Genomic DNA, 21633 nt, shown 5'->3' on the forward strand with positions numbered 1-21633 from the left:
CCGAAATGGAGGCGGGCCCGGGCCCGGAGCGCGGCGGTGCCGCTCCTCGCTGCCGTCCCGGCGGCGGGGCCTGCGCCTCCCCGGCCGGCGGGAGAAGCTCGGCCTCGCAGCCCCTTTTCGCGGGGATCCAAAAGAAAGAGGAGGAGGCAGGCCGTGGGACTGCCGCGCAGTCAGCACCATGGTTTAATCAAAGTCGGCCGAAATGACAAACGCCAAGTACTTTCGAGAGTTAAAAAGCACTGATCATTTATACATGCGGTACAAGAGCGTAAGAAAATGAGGACAACCACAAAATCCACGACACTCAACAAGCATTACAGAGAACACGTTATTTGAGAATTACTAATTTGCCATATTTTAAGTTCTTGTGATGATTAGTGAGGTTTAAATTTTGAAGTCAACAGAAGCTTTCCCTTAAAAAGAGTTGTTTTGTTCAATAAGAAAGGCGATGGGGGAAGCTGCAATACCTGACACGCACATCTGACCTGCAGCCTGGGAAGTCTGGAAAGCAAAGGATCAAATACAAATTACTTCCAAACACAAAATACTTCCAAAGCCGATCTCATGGTTTTGTACAGCCTCTGGTTAGAATGCTGTTCCGGAGGTAACGAGCCTTGCAGGTATCGGTGTCACGAACGACACACAACTGAATTTGAGACACAAATTATTGAGTGTCTCAGAGGAAAAAACTACAGGCATACCGCGGCTGACCGCAGCTGCCTCCTCTCCTTCACGACCGAGAACGGCTCAAGCTGCAGGGTTAAAGACGCCCGGAGTCTCCGGCAGCATCGCCCCGCCGCCGCGCCTGCCCTCCGTTCTCCTCGGCGCGGCAACGTCAGCGCGCTGACCCTCCACGTCAATAAACCCAACTCCTGTCTGCCCTTCGGTGGCAACAAGGCCCTGTCCTGGGCTTGCACAGCCGTCCCGCCGGCCTTCCCGCTTCTGCACGGACTCCGCTCCTTACCTATTTTTCCTACTACTTCCCATCTTTCCTGTTTTAGCATGCTGATCGTATGGAAGCCGATATCCTCCTTGTGTTCCTGCTACGGTAAAATGAGACGAGCTACTCCTGTACATTTCCATTCACTTTCTGATAGACATTGAAAAGAAAATACTAACATTAGTCCCTTACTTATAAAATCCAACCTAAGACAAACATGAATATATTTCCTAATCAGACACTGTGGTGTACATTTTAGTTAGGAATGATTTGACTTCGTAACATTCCTAGGGGGTATTCTTTTCATTCCCAGTTCAGAGATTAGAAATAACACAACTCAAAGATAGACATGAAGTTATTCAGGAGTCAACAAGCAAGTTTTCTGTATCACAGGGCTCTCGGCTTTTACAAGAGACCACCCTTCCTGTACAGGACACAATTCGGGTCTATACAAACATACTTCTTAAGCCCGCTTATTTATTTCGGGGTTTTTTTTTTAAGTGTCTTTTTTCCACTTCTTGTCGCTGTCCCCCGGACCAGCTTCCTCTCCAGAGCTCAACTGTGCCGTTCCACCTGCGTGTTGTCACCAAGAGCAGGGTTTTAAGTTATACCCCTATGAACAAAATTAAACCTTCCATATATAAAATAATTCTTGTTAGTGCTTTGTTAACTATATTATTGCTACCGTTTTAAGCCAGCCGGGATGAACGTGTTCAAAATAGGAAATTAGCAGTTCTACCACAGACATTGTCATTCTCTATACAGCGGCCCAATAAAATACAGTCAGGACACCACCAGGTTGCCCTTTTCAATGGCTACACAGAAGATTTAGTAGTAAATCAGCATTTCAAAGTGACAAAAATGGTCTTGCCTCCTACAAAGAAATAGCTGCTAATTGGTTCACAGCAGACTTTCCAGAAATACTTCTCTGGGAACGGAAACTTCCATAAACTGACTATATTCAGCCAATTTTTATCCTAAGCTTTAAAAATCAAATGCGAAGACCCTTGCACGCCTTGAAGCTGATTAACACCAAATCTCACTGATGAAGAAATGTTTTATACAATTAATGTATGTATACAAAGCTTGCATTAGACAATCTTACATTACAAATTTACAGTCAATGCAGAAAGAAATGTAAACTCCACCACTAATTTATGGGTAATTTCACCCTGATAACTAGCACAATCTAGATGACCTCACCCTTATTTTTATCTCTCCAAGTATCCTCTCAGAAATACAGCTACAGAATGAACTGTAAAAATTCACTTCTCATGATTATAGCTATCTAATCTGCACAGATGTGTCAAATCATTTGAAAGTGATTAAAGTTAATAAAATTTTTGTACTGTACCAGTGTTTGAAGCCAGTATATAGGAGCAGTTTAATATTTACAGAATTAAAATAACCGTCCTCATATTATTAGCAGTGGAAAGCTAATTATAAATATACAGAATTATAAACTGACAGAGGCTTGCTCTAAATGAGGTTGGTGACATACATCATTTCAGTGAGAGCTAAATTAGGATTTTAGATACCAAAAAAATCACACACACTGTACATTTTCAGCTGGAGCCCTTCACAAGCTCCCTTAAAATTACTCCATAAAATGTGACCCAATCTACACACAAGCAGTACGTGTCTACTTGGTGCATTGAAATGTGCAAGTAGCAGATGTGTGGGAGAGAGGGTTGTTGGATAGTCCCACAAACAGGAGTTGAAATTAAACAAAGAAAGTGAACAATGAGGTTGGATAGGTACCCCAAGAGAAAAACAGGGCAATTTTAAAAGCTTATCGGGAGTGTGAGGTGGGGAATGCAGGCTGGTATGTGAATTTGGAGACGTCCACGCCTGGGAATTTTTGGCACACCCTTATCTTCAGCAGGCTGGTGCAATTTGCTGACCGTCAGCATGGTGACCTGCTGCCACAGAGGCTGACATGAGCTGGGTGTGCAGCCGAGATCAGGATGGCGTTACTTAAGCATGGAACTAGATTTTGGCTTTCTCTTTGTCTCTTTTTAAACTCGAGAGAGCTGCTCTTGCGCACGAGCTGTGAGAGTGCAGGATGACCATCAGAACTGCTATTACAACATGCAACTACTCCCACTGTCCCTCCCCCCCAAAATCCGATCCATCGCACTGTAACGGGATTATTTCTACTGAAACCTCTCGGTAAGGACATTCACACCACCAAGGTGTTACACATGCTTTGCTGATATAAAGAGAAAAACATTAGAATTGTATAATTGCTGTTAAAGTTGTATTTAATATCACATTTTAGTGACTGGAAATTAATTCCAATTCTAACAAATTGAGTACAGGGAAAGCAAGTAATCAAGCTGTCTCATGTATCTGAAGATGACTTAAAAGATCTTTTTCATTTCCAAACCTCATTAAACAATCGGTACATTTGTGAGGCAAGTCTGCTGAATGCCTGAAATCCAAATGAGTTTTAAGGTCTTCAATCTGTCCTGTTGAATATTCACAGTATTGACACAAATAAATCCCTTCAGATAGATGAGAGCTTAAATGCTTGCAATATTCCAACATACCTGAAAAGCCCTTCCCACAGTCATCACAAACATGAGGGAATATTTTGGTGTGCTCAATCGCTACGTGCCTGTTGACGTTTGTATGCAGCCTGCTCCTGAAGCCGCACACTTGGCATACAAAGAAGTTTTTGCATTTGTCAAAACTGATTTTGTTTATGAGGCTGTACTGTCCGCGCTCCTTGTTATTATAGCTGTCGCTTAACTCTATCAGTCGACACGCGTGTTCGTTCACCACGTGGCTATGCAGATCTTCCGGATCGTTTGTTTCGTGCTCGCAGAACTGACACAAATACTGCTCGTCACAGCTGTGTTCCTGGAAGTGCAGGTACAACTCGCTGCTCGAGGAGAACTGCATATCGCACTGCTCGCACCAATACAGGTGGTCATTGAAGTGAGTGTCTGCTATGTGCTGACTCAGATTCTCAAATATCACTGTTTTGTAGTCGCAGTATTTACAGATGTACGGATCCTCCTCGTGTAGTTTTACATGTTCAATGAGCTGCACTTTGCTGGAGAAGCTTTCCTTACAAACTTTACAGACGTGAGTGTCTGCACACGTCTTGTGCTTCAGGATCACGTGCTGCTTTAAATCAGAGAAGTACTTGCTATTGAAGTCACAGAGCTCACACTTGTATAAGCCGCTGCTGTTGGCTCTCAGCAAAGGCCATTTCTGTTGAGCTGTGATATTCAAAGCCTGGTTCTTCTCAAAGATTTTACAGGTTTCCAGAGGGATTTCCTCTAGGTCCTCAGCTTCTAGCTTCTCAGGTGACACAGTCTGTGTTTCTATATCGTGAACTTCTACAGCATTCACTTCTGTTGTAGAAATTTCTACAGTTTGAATATCTAGGGGTTTCTCTTCTTCTGTAGGGCTGTCACTGAATATAGGGGAATCACATAAGTCTCTGCACATTCCGTTATTAGTGCCTTTATCTGCAGGGGGAAATAGATAATAAAAGCAAAAGGTTAAAAACCCCTGCAAAACACCTGGCTCCACATTTAACTTCTCAGTTAGTTGTAGCAGCTTACGAAGAGCAGTTATTTTTCCCCAGCCAGACTATGTATTATGTTTAACAAATAAATACCATAAACTACAAACCTTCCCCTCTTCTGTCAAAGCAAAAATGTTACATAAAAAGCCAGCAGCCACACTCTCCAGATTCCCAGCAGCTAAGCTGCAAATACACATTTACCTTTATCCTTCTTTTTAGGGTCTGTATAGTGGAACCCCACAATGTTTGAATGTGACCCGCTCCACTGAGAAGTCCCCGCATGCACTGGACTCCCATCATCATCTGTGTCCAGGCTCTGCACAGGACTGTGGAATCTACCTGCAAAGATAAAAGCAGAATTTTCTTGTCATCCTTTGTCTACAGTAGCATCATCACGATTCTTTAACCACGCATCTTATTTACTATTTACTTACTCTAGTTGCATAAGTTTATCTTCATATACTAATCATATCATAACCCACATTAAAGAAAGTAACAAACACTTCAGAAATTATTTCTATACATACACGAGACAATGAAAGAATTCAAAAGGTGGCAACTCTGCTTTTAAAATTTCAGCAAAAAATAGTAAATTAATTATACTGGAAAAAACTTAAAATCCTTAAATAAAACTTCACATTTGACAGACACACTGTAAAAATATTCTTCAGTATTTCTGGACATCACATTTTAAAATATAATACTTTGTAAGACTTCTGAAGACTTGCTGGCTAATTTATTAGAGTGAAAAGAAAAATAAATATAATAAAAATCCATCCTCACATTTGCTCTGCTAAACTTTATATCTATTAGTGGATGTTGTAAAAAAGACATTTTGTTTTCCGTAAGTCCAGTTCAATGCAATGGCTGGTAAATTCCATCTGAACTCTTAGGTTATTTACATCAGCTTTACGTTACCTAGCTAACGGATATTTAGATAAATAAGTCTAATTGTCATTAGAAATGCTGTAAAATGGAAGGATCTTTTCATCGTCGTCGTTTCTACTTTGAAAATTGTATTTCCATGACAATGATTAAACAGCCTTCCACCAGCCTAAGGCATGTCAGATTGCAGCCATGCTCAGAAGTCACTCGCTACGTATTTTGTATTCTATTTACTTCTACAAATAGGAGCATGATACGCTTAAAGAGTTGCAGAACAAGACCCCAAAATGTACTCTTACCTCTGTTTTCAGAAAACTTTATATCTGGCTGCTTCATAGAACAGACGCTATAGCAGTGGTCAGAAAAAATTCCACTGTTGTCTATGTATTTGCTTGCACCTGAAGAATCTTAAAAAAAAAACAAAAACCACAACTAAGTTTTTATACTGGCGCATTGATGTCACTACATATGTATTTCATGTTCACCAAAATTCCCCTCACCAGCTGTGTTTTTACTTCTCGTGTTGTGATAACTCTGTGCTGGCCTGAGAATACTCCTGTTGCGATGTACAACTTTCAGCCACTCTCCTGATGTGCGGAGTATCAGATACAGTCATTAAACTCCGCTCCCGCTGAAGACAGTGACAGGAACACAATTTGTTCAGCGCTGAACATTTCTGGACCCCCCCAGTCCAACTTCTACAGAATTTCTCCCCTCGTGTGTCAGTAGAATCATCTTCGTTTTGGAGCTCGAGCGAGTTCCCCCATTCGCAGGGAGGACAGAACAAAACCGTTCAGATGTGCTGGCGGAAAGTGGCTTCACGACGGAGCGCACAGAGCAGGTACTCAGTACATTCGGACCAAGACTTCTTATCCCCCCCCTTCCGGTACTGATTTTCCATGTATTAGCACATGTGGTCCCTTCTCATAAAGTAATCATTCTGAGAGGAAATAAACTTAAGCGTACGTAACTCAAGCTCTGGACTGACCTGAGTATCGGGAAGGATGTAGAGTCTTCCTTTTCCTCTTTTTAGGATGTTCATTCATTTTGGATAGTCTAAATTAACTGTAAAGTGAAAACATTCAAGAATTAGTCGTTTGTATCTAGCTAATCTTTCATGACTTTATGAAACAATACAAACATTTTCGAAACCCGCACATTAAACACAAGAGGTTTTAAAGTTTTAATGTTGAAAATGGTAACAAAAGTCATGCTCTCTTACCAAAAATCCAAACTCTTCAGTATCAGCAAGCAGAGCAGCTAAGCAGCTGATGGCTGTACAGCTTCCAAACGTAGTGAATACATCAGCTCGAGAAGATTTCCATCTACGGAGTGACAGCATTTTAAAACACTTTAAAACTTGAGCACAAAATAAAAAAAAAAAAAAAAAAAAAAAGAATCAGATACACAGATATTACAAAGAATGAAGCTATGGAAATTGAAGCTAGGAAGAAACATAAAATGTAGATATTAATTTTGGTTTAGAGTATCAAAATTAATAAGGTAGATGCATTAGAGGATTTGTTTTCCTTTTGTCCCAGGTTAGCTGGCTTTGGCTGCACTCCTGACAACAGAAAAATAGATGGAGACGACACCAAAAGCACTTGAGCTGCATGTGGCCCAAGCAGTTCTGAAGAAGGGCGGGCTGCACACATGGAACCTGATGTGGTTTACTACAACGCTGGAGCACTGAGGGGCCCTGGATCTTCTGAGGCCAAGGCCATCCACCAGAGGTGAAAGCAGGGAAAAAAGGCCCCTCGTCGAATAAATGCTGTTCTCGTGAGATGAAACAATTTGCCTGAATTAAGATTTTACTTTAAGGAAAGAATAACAGGGAAAAAAACAGGGGTTTTAATATTGTGTCACGGTCTAAAGTATCAGTTACCCTCATCGCTTTTCCTGATGGCGAGGGAAGAAGCTCCGTTATACCGAGCGCGCCAGTTTCACCCCGGCTAACGCGGCTGAAGCCTGTCCCCAGGGATCGGCCCACGGGGCAGGAACGCCTGTTGTCCTCCCCAGCGGCCCTCCCCGGTACATCTTTCCCGGCTGCTCGGCACGGCTACGGGAAAGGCCCTCAGAATCGGGATGCCCGGAGCGCCTCGCCGAGGCGGCCGCGGCCTGCGCGGAGGCCGGGGCCGGGAACGGCGGCAAAGGCGCCGCTCCGCCCCGCCCCCCCCCCCCCGCCCCGGAGGCAGCGGCGGGGAGGCCGCGGGCGGCGGCGAGGCGCGGAGCCGGGGGCAGGGGCGAGGCCGGGAGCCGGGGGCAGGGGCGAGGCCGCGGCCACGCTCCGGCGGCGGCGGGGAGAGGGCCCAGGCGGGAGCCGCCACCGCGGAGCGCCGCAGGCCCGGCCCCGCCTCAGCGCGGGGGGGGGACGCGCGGGCCCGGGCGCCCTGCGGGGCGTGAGTCACGGCTGACTGCCGCGGCGGGGGCCGAGCCCCTCGCCTCAGGGCGGCGGCTGCGGGGCCGCGCTTCACATGGCGCCGGGGCGAGGGGTAAGGCGGGGCGGGTGCGGGGCGACGGTCAGCGGGGCGCGGGCCGCGCCCGGCGCGGCGAAAGGCCGGAGGGAGGCGGGCGCTGGCGGGGCCACGGGGCTCCCCGCGGCCGCGGTTGGCGCCGGCGGCCGCTCCCCTCCTGTCTCGCCGCCGGAACTCACCTTCCGCTCCGCGCCCGGCCGCCGCCGCCGCCGCCTCCGGACGCGGCGCTCCCCGCGGGGGAAGGGGCGGGGCGGGGCGGCCGCCGCCACCATGGCGCCCCCTGGGGGCGCGCCGCTGCGCCGGGCGCCTCCCGCCCCCCGCGCCTCGCCGTAACCAAACCTGTAATTGCTCCTTTAATTAACAGGCGACGCTGCCAGCCCAAGGCTGCCAGCCCAAGGCTCGGAGACGTTCGCCAGCACCTTTGCAGGCACAGGCTTTCTCCAGGGCTCGCAAAGCATCCGATCTCCCCGTGGAGAGGGCAGGGGGGTGCCATCGCCACGCAAATGTTCGCATTTTACGCAAGAGCCAGCTTGATGTCAAAGCCAGAACCTCATAAAGCACAGATTTACTTTTTGTATCAGCGTAGCAGCTCTCCCTGAAAGCTGCTGTATAGGAGAAACAATGTAAAATAACGGCTGAAGAATTAAAATAAGCAACTTTCCCCTTTTCAAAATTTTCCAGGTTTATAATCACAGAAGAATCCCCCTTCTACTCACCTCATCTTTACTTTTTTTATGCCACAGTAAAGAGCAGTAAGTTCTATTTCCCCACAAAGCAGAATATTTCAAACAGCGTCTTATTATTTTGAAAAATAAAGTCATTTTTTTTGAAGACACAAGGGAGACCATTACAGTCACTTAGTCTGATGACTTAAAACAGATAACGGAGTTTTACCAAGCATTTCATTCATTGAGCTATTCTGCTCTGGCTTAGCCTCAAGTTACTTAATTTTAAGATGAAGCTTTCAATTAGCAGAGAATCCACAACATCACTGATGTTGCTCCAGTGATTACCAAAAAAAAAAAAGTTATACCCTGCTTCTGGCCTCAGATTTATTCATTAGCTGGAAGCTGACATTGGACTTACTCTGTTTATAAAATCCTACCTTTAGGCTTTCTCCTGAAAGTTGGAAACATGTCTTTAGGGTGAGCCGATTTGGTTAGAGCCACATAGAAAGCACTTCATCCTGCGATCACACAGAAGGTTTGATGGTAAGCAGCATGAATATAAGTAAAGGTCTCCTTTTGAAGCACACCGCTGAGCCCTCAGAAATGAACTAAGTGTGGCACATCTATTATCTCCTGAGCTGAATCACCCATCGAACAAGATGCTGGCACCCCAGCTCAATTTGTTCTCTGCTGTTTATTCCAGCCGTAGGAGCTGAGGTTATTCCAGGACACCTGGTGTTGAAGTTCTCATAAATTGGCTACAGCCACCCGAATGGGGGGATGCCCACATATTTCTCCCTCTATTGACCAAGAAGTTTTCCGTGTAAATATTCCAAAACGGGGGGGGGGGGGAAAAAAGGCACTTTCCCCAGTTCCCAGCAGAGCGCAGTAATGGGAATTTACAATCCATAGTCTGCCAAGGGAAAAAGGAAAACAAACAAACAAACCAGCCCAAACCCAACCCCAAACCCTTTCCTTTGGATTCAGTCCTGCTCGGTGAGGCAGAACGAGGATCCCCAAGGCACTTCCACATAAAGCACACCCCATCGCCTCTACCTTTTGATTGATTTCTTCTCCGCACCAAGCGGCACAGCCCACCACCACCTATGCAAGACGAACAGACAAGGCTTTGCGTGAAAGAACAACGTCTGAGGAGGATCCCCTCTGAAGCCACAGATGCAGTTCAAAGTCACGGGCATCAGTGTCATCAATGCTTCAGACAGAAAAGTCCAAATGAGTCTCATTTTCTAAACCAGGGCGTGCCTGGGATGTTCAGGCAGCTCTGGGTCAGGGTTTAACCACTCAGAACCCCTTCCAGCTGGAAATACAGAAAAGCCCATGTGATATCCACCTTATTGTTTAAGTGGGCAACAGAGATGATGCTCATTTCAATCAGTAGGGATGTATCCTTACCAAAATAAGAATGCAGTAACCCCTTTCTTCACTGAAAGCATAGGTGTAGCTCATGATAATAACCTTTGCTGAAGTTAGCGTTCGTTAGCGTTTAAAAGGACATACAGGAGGTTACCCAAGGTATCCCGTCTAGCATCAGTTTTCCTGCTTTTTTGTTACATGGGTTCAGATTGTGGATCAAGTCTTTCCAACGCAGGTTGGAAACCAGACTGACTTCTGCGCATAAAATCAGGAGGGCTCATTGAGATTCCTGTGCTAAAGCAAACTGCCCACATTGCAAATCATTCTTCTGTTTCACTAGCATTATTTTGCAAGTTTTCCGTAATTTTTTGATGCTTCAGGGACTGCGACTTAGAACTACCACAAAAATCACACCATGGTAATGGGAGTAAAGTCTAAAATTTGCATTTGAACAAGAACTGATGATCCCCTTTCCAGAAACCATCCTGTGCATTGAAAACAAGGTGGTAACCAGTCATAACCATTTCATAGTTACTAGAAAAGGTAAAACTCACCTTATGCTGTCATAAACAGAAGTTTAATCTGTTCTACTTCAAAAATCACTAGCCATACTTGGATTTGCTCTCTCCAGACTAGAGCTCAGCTTGAGCTTCAAAATAAATAAGGGTAATGATGTCCACCTTGTATTACAGAGTCAGAATCCAGTGCAGACGGAGCACCTGCTGGAACGCAGCCCTTTTCAAAGCTAGGCCGTGGTGATCTGCAACAGAACTGACCAGTGCACAAAGTTTAAAGCTTATGGGGACAAAGACGTGTAGAAGTGACCTTATTAAAAACCCTGACGCTTCCCTCATCCCTCCAAAGAAGGGAAGTTCTCAGCGAGAGAACTCAAATCCCTCCCACGAGAAGTTTGCTAGCAGCTGAAGCCCAAAGTAGATGCACACACGTCCACAGAAGCAATTCCACCGCAGCCCCATGCTCTTACACTTGCCAGTGAGTAATTTCCCAAATATGTTTCTCACTCTTTCAAAATTTGCATTGGATACAAAAATACAACCTAGTTTGTGTAGCTTTTTTTTTTAATATAGTTTTGGTAATGAAAGCATAAAGGATATTTTTAAAAAACAAACCAGGACTGATTTAGCAGGGGCTTTAAAACCATCCAGCTGAAACACTTCAGTAACATCTGCTCTCTTATCACGACTTTTACAGCCCACATCTAAAATAAGTTACTTATTTTGAGGATCAACACGTACAAGAACGAACGCCACGCGCACCTAGGACTTCCCACCCATAAACAATGCAAGTTCTGCCTCTGTTCTCCCCCCCAATTAACTGATGTAGGCAATTTCTATCGCCTTTCTTCTAGCCTTTTCCGAAAGCAGAGCTGCAACACCAAATCACACCTCCAAGACTGAAGATTTCTTAAATTCTCACTTCAGAATTCACAAGTGTACCAATCATATTATTTTAATTTAATTGTTAGTATATACATTAACACTCAAAAGTGTGATAAAAACCAAACAAAGGTAGGGTTTTTTTTTAATAAACAGCATATGATACAGACCGCGAAGATAAATAAAAAGCAGACTTTTTACACTTTCCCATGAATGTGAACTACAATGAGTATCATAGGCCAAACTTTTGTTACTTGAGTAGCACAGCAGAAGGGGAAATTTTTTTTTTTTTTTAAAAAAGTACTGCAAGACTATTCTCAGTATGACAACACATGCATCTTGCTGCATCTTAAGTACTTTTTTTTGGCCCGTTATTACTAAAAATGTCTTGCTTTCTAACTACTTTACCACAGGACCTTTATTACAGAATGACATACACATGGCAACACCCCCCCCTCCCGCCCCCCAGTAGTGGTTATTTCAAAGATAATTGTCTCATTTTCAAAAGATATTTCAAGCACTGGTGGGTGTTTATACTCTCCTTTTGATGCAGACACCTAACTGCTACTAGCTTCAAAGTAATATATGAGCATCAAGAGATCACACCCTCCTGGGCTCCATTCCTCCGAAACGCCAGCAGGACCCTGGGCCGCCTTGGAAGGAGGCGAGCCTTCATCCTGCCCCTCTGCTCAGCACCGGTGAGGCCGCACCGGGAGTGCTGGGCCCACTGCTGGGCTCCCCAGTACGAGCCAGACATGGACAGACTGGAACGGGTCCAGCAAAGGGTGATGAAGATGAAGGGATGGGAAGGGAGGCTGAGAGAGCTGGGATTGCTCAGCCCGATGAAGAGAAAGCTCAAGGAGCATCTTGTCAATGCATATAAATACTTGATGGAGAGGAGTAAAGACGACAGGCAAGGCTCTTCTCAGTGCTGCCTGCTGAAAGGACACGAGGCAATGAAACACAAGAAATTTCACATAAACATTAAGAAAACACTTTGCTCTGGACTCTTCCTCCTTGGACAGGCTCTACACCCACGCGGCCGAAGCCCTGGGCAACCTGCTGAGCCTGCTTCGGGCAGGGCGGCTGGACGGGACCGCCTCCGGAGGTCTCCGCCAGCCTCACCGATTTGGGACGACTCTTGCAATCGTGGTGCCAGGTGCAGTGACAACAATACTTCCCAAATTTCAAGCCTGGGAATCCAGAACATCAGCCTGCAGCCATGTATGTTTTAAATCCTTCCCTACACCAGGGAAGTGGATTTCGATAGTGTGTGTGGATATTCACAGTTAAAACTTGCAGAGGTGCAGAAGGGCAAGGGGAAAGGATGAAACTCCCAGATGATGAATTACACGTTTATCTTCACAAGAGAAGAATCTGGACCACAGCAGCTGTAAGAGAAGAGAAAGACTAATCTCTTCCTCCCTTCCTTTTCTTTCTCCTGCCCCAAATGAAACAGCGGGACACCTTTGGACAGCCTGGGGCAGTTGATAATTCAGGATATAGAACGCTATTAACAAAGCCTGGAAATAGATTAAGAGTACTTAAACCAAAGAAACAAAGCAGAATGAGATTGCAGCTATGAATATCTGTGTTTCGGCTCTTAAGGATTAACTAAACTACAGCAGACATAAGAATCTTAGGAGTAACAGCTTCTGCTTGAATTAGGCTTTCTGTAACTTCAACAATAGAATTAAGTCAGGTTTAACTGTGATTAATTATTACTGGAACAGGTTCCTAACAAAAGCGATGCAGTTACACTGAACTAAACTGCTCCTAGACCAGTTTGTAGCTCCTATGGAACTGGCACCAGAACTTCAGAAAGAGTCACGATAGAATAGTTTATTTTTGGCCTTCTTTATGCCAAAGGAATACTGCATCACATACAGAAGTGACAGTAAGGACACTTAAACTTAAGACACGTTTATACAAACCAATGGGAATGCTAGCTTCAAAGGACAAGCAGAGCATTGCTTCGACTGGTCTTCTCTTACAAATATTTTATGTTGTTGTTACGCTACGGGCATGTCCCTTTTTGGGGGAGAGAGGTGTTGGAGAGGGAAGGGGAGAGAGGGACAGAGGGATCCACCTCCGGCTTTGAGTCAGGAGTGCTAACCCAGCAAGAGCTCATACTTGTAAAAGTCCACCTCATAAAGCTCAGAAGTCAAGAATACCGCACTGCAAATTAAAAACAACTTATTTTTCCTGAGGGTGGGTTCAACAAGTGATTATCCTATGAAAGAGTAGGAAGAGGAAACATTTAAGCTAGCAAGCAATAAAAATCCCGAAGTCTCAAGAATGAAGGTAACTATAGACAAGATGACAGTCGTTACGAATTGGAGAGCTGAGAGGGCTAGTTCATAAAGACTATTTTAAAGTAAAATTGTCAAGTGTTTAACTGGGCTGCTAGTAAACACTCCTCTCGGTAAGAGAACACCTTTCATACTGAATCGTGAATAAGTAATCTGGGACTTTAATATACACATAGACTAATTCTGATTTCGTATGCTGTTGTGAATCCAGAGTGATTCTGATGGCGTCAGTGGGCTAGCGGCATGAAGGGAAATCAGAGTTTCTCAAAGACCAGAGCACCTATAGATTTGGTTAGTATATGCAGACAGAGAACTTCCATATCCAGCTGCCAGTTGCCTTCCCTTCGTTAACACCGATGTATGAAATAACAGAACCAAAAAACCCCAAAACCCCACAGCCACTGCAGGGGTGGTGACCTACGCATTACTTGGGACAGACAGAGCCTTACCTAAACTGAGACAGCTTTCAGCACAAAAAAAAAAAAAGGATACAAATTCATTATTTGTATGAAACATGTATTGCAAAATTATGTTGGGATTCAACAACCTGCAATAACATCCACAGCTATGTAGTATTAAAAAAAAAAAAAAAAACCAAACAAGTGTGGTTCTTCCATTCAAGTAAAGCTAAACCAAGAGAAACACGAAAGTTTAAAAAAAAAAAGTCTCAGAAGCAGCAAATTACAATTCTTTCTGTAATACCACACCATTTTCATTTACTTGAACATTTTAAAGATGTCAAAAACGTCAACAAAATAGTAATATCAAGTGGCTTTTTTGATAATTGTTTTTTGAATGGGTCCAGCCCAGGTCTGCAACCTGTACAGACATACAAAACAGGAGGAATTCACAATTATTATTAAGAACATATGTTGGAACAAGCCAGTTATAAAATGACAAAGCAAAGAAAATACCTTCAAATTGCCAACAAACATGGGCTACTGACCACTAAAGGGCATTTAATATTTTACATAAAAAGAAAAGTTGGACCCCCCCCCCCCCCCCCCCAAACAACCCTCCAAACCACCAACAGCAGGGTCATCACATACAAAGTTCTCTACAAGCTTGGTAATTTCTATATTGCCCTTAATATACAGGCTTATATCTTCTCCACAAGATGCCAAACCACTAACAATTTTGGGTTTATTTAAATGCTTTTTTTAAATTTTGAAAGTTATACTGAAAGTCTGTTTCACCTATGCAAGTACTACTAATACACCCTTCAGAACAGAAGTGTGCACATGTAAGTCAGTACAGGTGCTTTTTCTGCTACCTTTAGGAAAGCAAAGAATAGATTTTTAAGAAAAACGAATCAGCAGCAGCCTGTTCTGTCATTAAATCAAACATAGCTTCACAGTTGAAAAAGTTACTGTTTTTAAATTTGTATTTCACTAAATCACCATTTCCTAATGCTTTGTAACAAACCATCTGGCCCAGTCCTGGGCTCCTTGCTCTGGCAGCCCTACTACCACGTGTCGCAGGAGCAAGGTGCTCAGTTTCAATTCAAGCCCAAAAATAAGTACTTAGTGTTTTCTGCAGCTGACTCTCGGAAAAAAATGGAACATTTTCAAATCTCCATGAAGTGGGAACAGAAAAAAAAAAATTAAAAATCCAACTTCCAAGCAACCTCTGTAAAAATCTAGAGCTCAGTTACAGGTGCTCTCACAGTCTGTAAGCAGATCTTATTTCCGATACCGAGAACAGACAACATCCTCTCATTTACACCAACCTAAGTAAATAGTACCTCCACTATCTTCAGTGGAGTTACATCAGCACAAAACTGGCGTAACAGCATAAGGTAATTAGGGCTGAATGCTTTGAAGCTTAAAAAAGGATTATTTTTTTTTTTCTGAAACAGTGGCAGAATGTTTTTCCAGTGCCCATCCTGGTTACGGTAAGAACAACTGCTTAAAGCCCATGAGCATCTCCTACTTTTTTTTTGTTTAAAGGCTATAATTACCCCAAATTGTATTACATCTGCATCACTATGAAGTTTCCTCTCTTTTACTATTTGATGTTGGTAACTTCTACAGCTTGTGCACAGTGGTTCGCTGCAGTAACTTTTGGAAACAGCCTGATTCCTCATATATTTGTTTGTGCAAAAAGGGTGCAGAACACTGTATGCTTGAACTGAAAGACATTTATACTCATCTACAGAAGTAAATGGCTAGGAAGAGGCAAAGTACAAAAGTTGGGCTCATAACAGCCAATAAATTTGAGCTGATCTTTTCATCCAGGCTGGAAAAGGCTGACCATCTCTTGGATAAATGAGGTAAAGCATTGTTTCAATACCAGATAAATAAGGATAATATAGCACCTAATGTGGCATTTGTGCAAGTTTTACTCGGTTAAATGAAGAGTTACAGCCAACAGGGTTTCAGATTTTGTGAACCAAATTCAAACTGAAACTAAGCCATGTTTTAAAAGAGCTAAACCATTAGAGTGTGTTGACTGCAAAGTAATACAGACAAGGGTATTTTTACTCTAGGAAGTATAACCAGGTTTAGCAGGACTAAAAATATTCATATGAACAGAAAGGAATATGTAACAGTCAATAAAAAGAGTAATGGGAAGTCTTATTGGACTGCTCCAAAATATTTAGTAGAGCTAAGGAATAAAACTTCACATTCCCCATACTATTCTTGGAACTTCTGTAGCTTTCACAAAAACAGGTTTCCCCCCACAACATCAAGTATCCGTGTGTGCAGTAATCAACTGCAGGATCTTGACTATGAAAGTGTCTTGAAAGACCAAAGTCTTGGCTTTACAATCCCCAAAGTCTTTCATAATGTAATTGATTGCACATTTTTAATATATTACAATTTGCTAAATGAAGCCAACCACTCATTACCTCATCAGTACAGCCTGCACAACGTACAGTTTATTTATATACTTATATTCTAATCTAACACCAGCTGTCAGCGTATTTTATATTACATGTGGTATTGCACTTTCTGAGTGGCACCTTGGTGCGTGTTTGCAAGCGAACGAGCTGCACCCCCAAAAGGCCCAGACCTTTGGAATTCACTCCAAGTGCTGCCGATCTAGCAAGTTTAAAATGTTAGGGAGAACGTCGCCCTCAGAATCACGGGCTTCACTAGTTAAAAAACCTGCTTAATAATTAGAAAAACAGTCCTACCTGAAGCTGCGCATAAGGGCAATCTGAAATCCTCGGTACTCTGAACAGTTTCAAAAAGTGGTGCCAATTGAACTGATTGCACACATCGTAATTGTGTTAGAGGACAACAACTAGATTTACAAATATATATTACACACACACAAAACAGACAAAGCTATAAAATGTTTGGTAACTCCACATGCTTTGAGCTAGCCAGCATATCTGCTGTATGTTGAACTGCTTATTATTGATCGTATTGAAAATCTAAATTGCTATTTCTGATGTATCTGTTACTGGATTAAACAACCACTTCCAAAGGAGGAAGAAAGAGGAGAAACGGTGGACCCAAAGATTGAGGGTTTAAACGTACGTTCCTTGAATAGCCAGCATATCACTTCAGTAACGTGAAGAGTGACGCCCAAAAATTTTTGAAGAGACTTAGGCCAAGTTCACCTCTGGCATTAGTGGGTCTATCTCCCACTGCTTCAATGGTACTTGTGTCCTCTTTCACCAGGGTTGAATTTGGTCCTAGGAGTATATCTGGTCACCTGCAGTGACATTAGTGGAAACGGGAGTCTTGGACAGATAGAACTGGGCTGCAAAATTAAAAGAGTGAATATTGGACAAATCATGTAAATAAAGAATATATATTAATAATAGTTCCTATTATATAAATAGCCTTTATAAAAAAATAATCTTTCAATAATTTTAATAACTCACCTTTCTTTAGGTTCTGGAAAACATGTATGAAAAAAATCTATTCAGTTCAAGTTAGATTAAAGCAAACCTAAAATGAACACTACAACTCTCTGTTGCACTAAACCCAATTCTGACCATTCAGCTTCCAGGTTAGTCAGTTTTTGGGGACGATAGGGAGTTTCTTTGTGAAGGTATGAATTGCACCCCTAGAAATACTGAGCAGAAGAAACACCATACTGAATGGGCCTATGTCCTACCGCTTTCAGAAGCCGTGCAGATGACAGACCCAGAAATCAAAGGGTCATCTAAACCCCATAAATGTTAATGCCTCTGAGCACATTTAAAAGGCACTGTCCTCTCACTATTGTTTTTAGATCTTTGAGCTTAAAATGCCTTCCCTTCAAACTATGCTGCATTTAAATATTCGCTATCACTTGAATTCCCTTTCCACTCTTCTCAGTCCAGCATAGTCTCTACCTGCTGTACCAGATCTAAGGTAATATGTGATGGACTCTATGTTCATGCTAGCACTATTTTCTTTTTCCTTCTAATTCAGCCTATCAAATGAAAAAAGGAAACATTCTTCCAAGTTTACCTTTTTGGGCTTAAGGCATACCATGAAGTCACACATCATACTAAAGCTTAATTTTTGAAGTGTACAATTTTAGTGCTATCTGAAACCCTGTTTTACATTATTTTTTGACAGTTGTCTGAACAGTTCAACTCTTTTCTTGCCATAAATTCTAATGTTGTTCGTGGTTTGTGCAATTCCTATGCAACAAGTCTTTGCTGCTAACAGGTATTAACAGTGCAGTACCCACAAAGCGGGCTATCAGTTCTTGTTTTCTTTGCTTTCAGTTCAGTTCAAAGCATGTTGCTTTATTGTGTGGAAGATCCAGTCCATTTTTGTTGTCCAGCCACCATGGTGAGCATCATTCATTTGCTTCATGAAGTACTCAAGAGCTTCCTGCTCGGTTTTGTCCAATGCAAGGGTCTTTCGAATGTATGCAATATCGTCAAAGGACTGCAGTTCTGGCATTCCTGAGCCAAGCATCATGGAAAAAAGATTTATGAAGAGGTTGGCATGCTGCCGAATTGCTAGATAAGCCTTATAACACATCTCCTGAAACCTGGAAGAGACAGGGAAATACACTGAGCTTTTTTTTTTCTCCCCTATTAGATGCATATTACCTCTTCATCTCCAAAACAGCTTTCAGGTAACTAAACACTAAAAAAGTAGACAGTCTTAGTCTAATAAGAACACCACAATGCTGCTGAGAAAACACCCTCATCTTCCTACTTAGCTTGTCTTCACTTCTGTAAGAATTAGTAGTGGTCAGACTAACACAACAGCCAAACTGAAGACAGGCTTTCTAGCCTTAAACCTCATTTGCCATTCATGCACGTGTTCCACAGGAGCGTATGGGAGTTCACAGAGCCATTTTAGTCATTGCTACTGACATTTCAGATTTCAAAGCACATTTCCTGATATACTGCTGTCAACAGCACTATCCTGGTTATCATCAGAGATGCACTTCTCTCCTGTAGTTTTATGAGGGCAGTAGCTGTTGCTCCTTAGAGACTCTGCAGAATGCACTGAAGACAGGGGCATTTGCTGTATCACAACATTGGGTGAGAAATGCCCATTTATGCTGAAATCACTAATTTAAGTCAGGTGAAGAAAAAAAATTGCAAAAAAGCTTCACTGTAGCATTCAGACAGACACTATAACTTAAAATTCATCTTTCCTGCCCCCAACATAACGAAATGAAGATTAAAATTGAAACATCTCAAAGACTGGATTCTCTGGAAAGACAGATATTAGGAATGACTACAGCAACAGAATTTATTTCTTTAGTTTTTATCATTATTTTAAAGTTCTCCTTTCTTAGCAGGTTCTGCAGAGTGTCACAGGCCAGCTGAAGAGCTGGTATTGCAGCAGCTATAGGAAAGAGAAGTATTGCTGAGTGACCAGCAAGGCTCTGATGCACATTATACCTGACTCTTAAGGATTCTCAGTTATTGCAGTTATGCAATCCCAAGAGGATTTTAAGTGTTAAATTAAAAAAAAAAAAAAATCAGATATTTAAAAATTTATCTTTATTCACATGTGGGCTGACCCTGCAAAGCTAAAGTGAGGTTTCATGAACCAAAGGCCATGTAAGTGCTAAGATCGCCTGCTGATTTACAAGGGGGTGGCTGACCTTCAACTAAAGAATTAGAACACACCTACTGCAAGCCAATTAAAAGACTACTTTTCAGTTAAAAGGGCTAATTATTAAAGGTCACCAGTAGTAAAGTGCATTTTAGGTACAAAATACTCCGGAAGTTAAATGCTTAAAAACAGGCTCACCTTTCAAACTCCCTTGTTTTGGTACATTCTTGGGCTCCTTTACTAATCACTATTAAAAAGTCTTGTGTTAAGACAAATGGCACACGCTCTCTTTTATAACCAAATTTTTTCTTCTTGTGATCGAGGAAGTGCCCAAAGTCAATGTGAAACAGCTTGGAAAGACAGAAAGGTATTTTAAGATTAGTAATTCCTTGTTTAAATGATGTCATAGAAAAATTGATCATTTACTTATAGTTCAGATGGATTTTTTTTTTTTTTTTTTTTTACAACAAACTCATATCAAAGTGAGAGATGACATTAGGCTATATTTTTAGAAAAACATCTTACTTGTCCATCATCTTTTACCATGATGTTACTATTGTGGCGATCACCAATGCCCAGTATAAAGGTAGCAACGCAGTAGCCAGCACAGGAACGTGTAAACAAGTCAATAGCTGCATCGTACCTATTGAAAACAAACAAACAAGACATTTTCCTACAGATATTCTAATAACACAGAAGCATCAATTTTTTCTTTTTTCCCCCTGCCCCTCCCCATTAAGGAAGGGCCAACTTCTGCTATCTTCTCTCACTGAAGCAGAGTTTATCTCCTGAACTTTATCAAGTAAGGAAGAAATTCAGCATACTCTGAAAACAGAAGTACTTACAGTTAGATCATGGAACAGTAAACTAGCTGTTAAAGTGACTGTCCCTCTTTTGAAGGCCAGTAGCTTTCATTTTGATGAGCTACTGTTAAAATACAGACTTAAGCCATATCTTCATAGTTCTGCCTCCAACTTATGCTTTACTTCTGAGAAGACACACAACCACCCAAACTCATTAAGAGAGCTACAAGCAGGAATACTAGGCAAAGGAGGGCAGGGAAAAACAACACGAAAAGCAGATGGACATAGTTTCCCACTTGATGGGCTTCAGTTCTCTTGAAATTTCCATCGAAAAGAAAACGTCAAGGAGAAAAACAAGCAACAGGAAATCTCACATTTCTCCTTTGTTCTTGTCCTTGAGCCACTGATGCAGCGTATGGCTGTTGAACTGCAGTGCTCCTTTCAAGCCTCCTTTACACTGAATCTGCATGATCGTATGAGAGCTCCTCACTACCTCGATGAGTCCCACGCAGTCGCCAATAGACAAACAACCGTAAGGCAACATCCTGAAAGACAGAAGGTTTTTTTTTTTTTTACGAGTTAAGTTTTAAGACAGCAAGCAACAGGCATGTTTGATGACCCTTACCAGGTAACGGTCACCTGTTACTTACTTTCGGGTATGAAAATCTGTTTTAATGTTTTATAGGTGTATTATCATTGGTCTTGTGGAAAAAATGTACCAGATATTAGTACAGTAACATGCCAGCCACTGTATCCACCAATGTCATTCTTCAGTTTTATATCAGGACAAAAGGTTAAGGCAAGATTTTACTAACATGTTCTTGGAGGCCTTGGGGAATACACTGGAAAAAACTCTTAAAAAGGCATTCAGCATGATTTAATGAGACCTATTCAACTATATTCGAAGTGAATTACTAGAGACAGAATCTAAGCATTCAGAAAACGAATGTTAGGATTTCATGGGTTACTGTAAACAAGTAGTAGGTAATACTTTGTATGTAAAACCAGCATGGGACCTTCAAAATGAGTTTCTGAATAGTACCTGAAAATATTACAAAATTGTAACTGGAATCTATAGTCAGCAACACTACAATTTGCAGTTAGTCCATTAACATCTGGATAAACAGATGTTTATTCATGGACTCTTTAAAGAACATAAAGCATGTTAATGTAATCCGTAAGTGAAACTGAAAGGATAATCTCAGTAGCCCATTTTTCTCTTTACAAGTAGAACAAATTAATACCTCTGCCTCCCTTTTCTTTCACA

General features: G+C 42.3%; 3 protein-coding genes across 13 annotated transcripts in view; all 3 read right to left on the bottom strand.

The window, feature by feature from the left end:
- MFN1 (mitofusin 1) overlaps positions 1-3580 on the bottom strand; it is a 34188-nt gene extending 30608 nt beyond the window's left edge. Inside the window, exon 1 of the mRNA XM_082320326.1 lies at positions 3493-3580. The gene's annotated coding sequence lies outside the window, so the exon portion shown is untranslated. The remainder of the gene's footprint in view (positions 1-3492) is intronic.
- ZNF639 (zinc finger protein 639) lies at positions 180-18036 on the bottom strand. 6 transcript variants are annotated; one of them, XM_082320331.1, is made up of 8 exons: positions 17080-18036; positions 9565-10653; positions 8946-9026; positions 6589-6725; positions 6355-6431; positions 5666-5773; positions 4683-4820; positions 180-4422 (listed from the first exon to the last, which is right to left on the bottom strand). In XM_082320331.1, the coding sequence occupies exons 5-8, from the start codon at positions 6410-6412 to the stop codon at positions 3275-3277; spliced, it is 1452 nt and encodes a 483-aa protein (XP_082176457.1). In that variant the 5' UTR covers positions 6413-6431; positions 6589-6725; positions 8946-9026; positions 9565-10653; positions 17080-18036; the 3' UTR covers positions 180-3274. The 6 variants fall into 6 exon arrangements, with proteins under 6 accessions (XP_082176457.1, XP_082176459.1, XP_082176461.1 ...); XM_082320333.1 differs by lacking the exons at positions 8946-9026; positions 9565-10653; positions 17080-18036 and adding an exon at positions 8020-8086; XM_082320335.1 differs by lacking the exons at positions 8946-9026; positions 9565-10653; positions 17080-18036 and adding an exon at positions 8020-8043 and having other exon boundaries at positions 6589-6691.
- Positions 18037-18167: 131 nt separating this feature from the next.
- PIK3CA (phosphatidylinositol-4,5-bisphosphate 3-kinase catalytic subunit alpha) overlaps positions 18168-21633 on the bottom strand; it is a 40752-nt gene continuing 37286 nt past the window's right edge. For 5 of the 6 annotated variants that reach the window (XM_082320317.1, XM_082320321.1, XM_082320320.1 and 2 more), the window contains 4 exons: positions 20741-20911; positions 20089-20206; positions 19762-19913; positions 18168-18538 (listed from right to left, as the gene is read on the bottom strand). In XM_082320317.1, the coding sequence (XP_082176443.1) occupies positions 18268-18538; positions 19762-19913; positions 20089-20206; positions 20741-20911 (712 nt within the window). In that variant the 3' untranslated portion in view covers positions 18168-18267. The remainder of the gene's footprint in view (positions 18539-19761; positions 19914-20088; positions 20207-20740; positions 20912-21633) is intronic. The other variant, XM_082320322.1, reaches the window with a different exon arrangement.

Source organism: Platalea leucorodia (genome assembly GCF_965183815.1).
Source record: "Platalea leucorodia genome assembly, chromosome: 8".
Lineage (NCBI taxonomy): Eukaryota > Metazoa > Chordata > Aves > Pelecaniformes > Threskiornithidae > Platalea > Platalea leucorodia.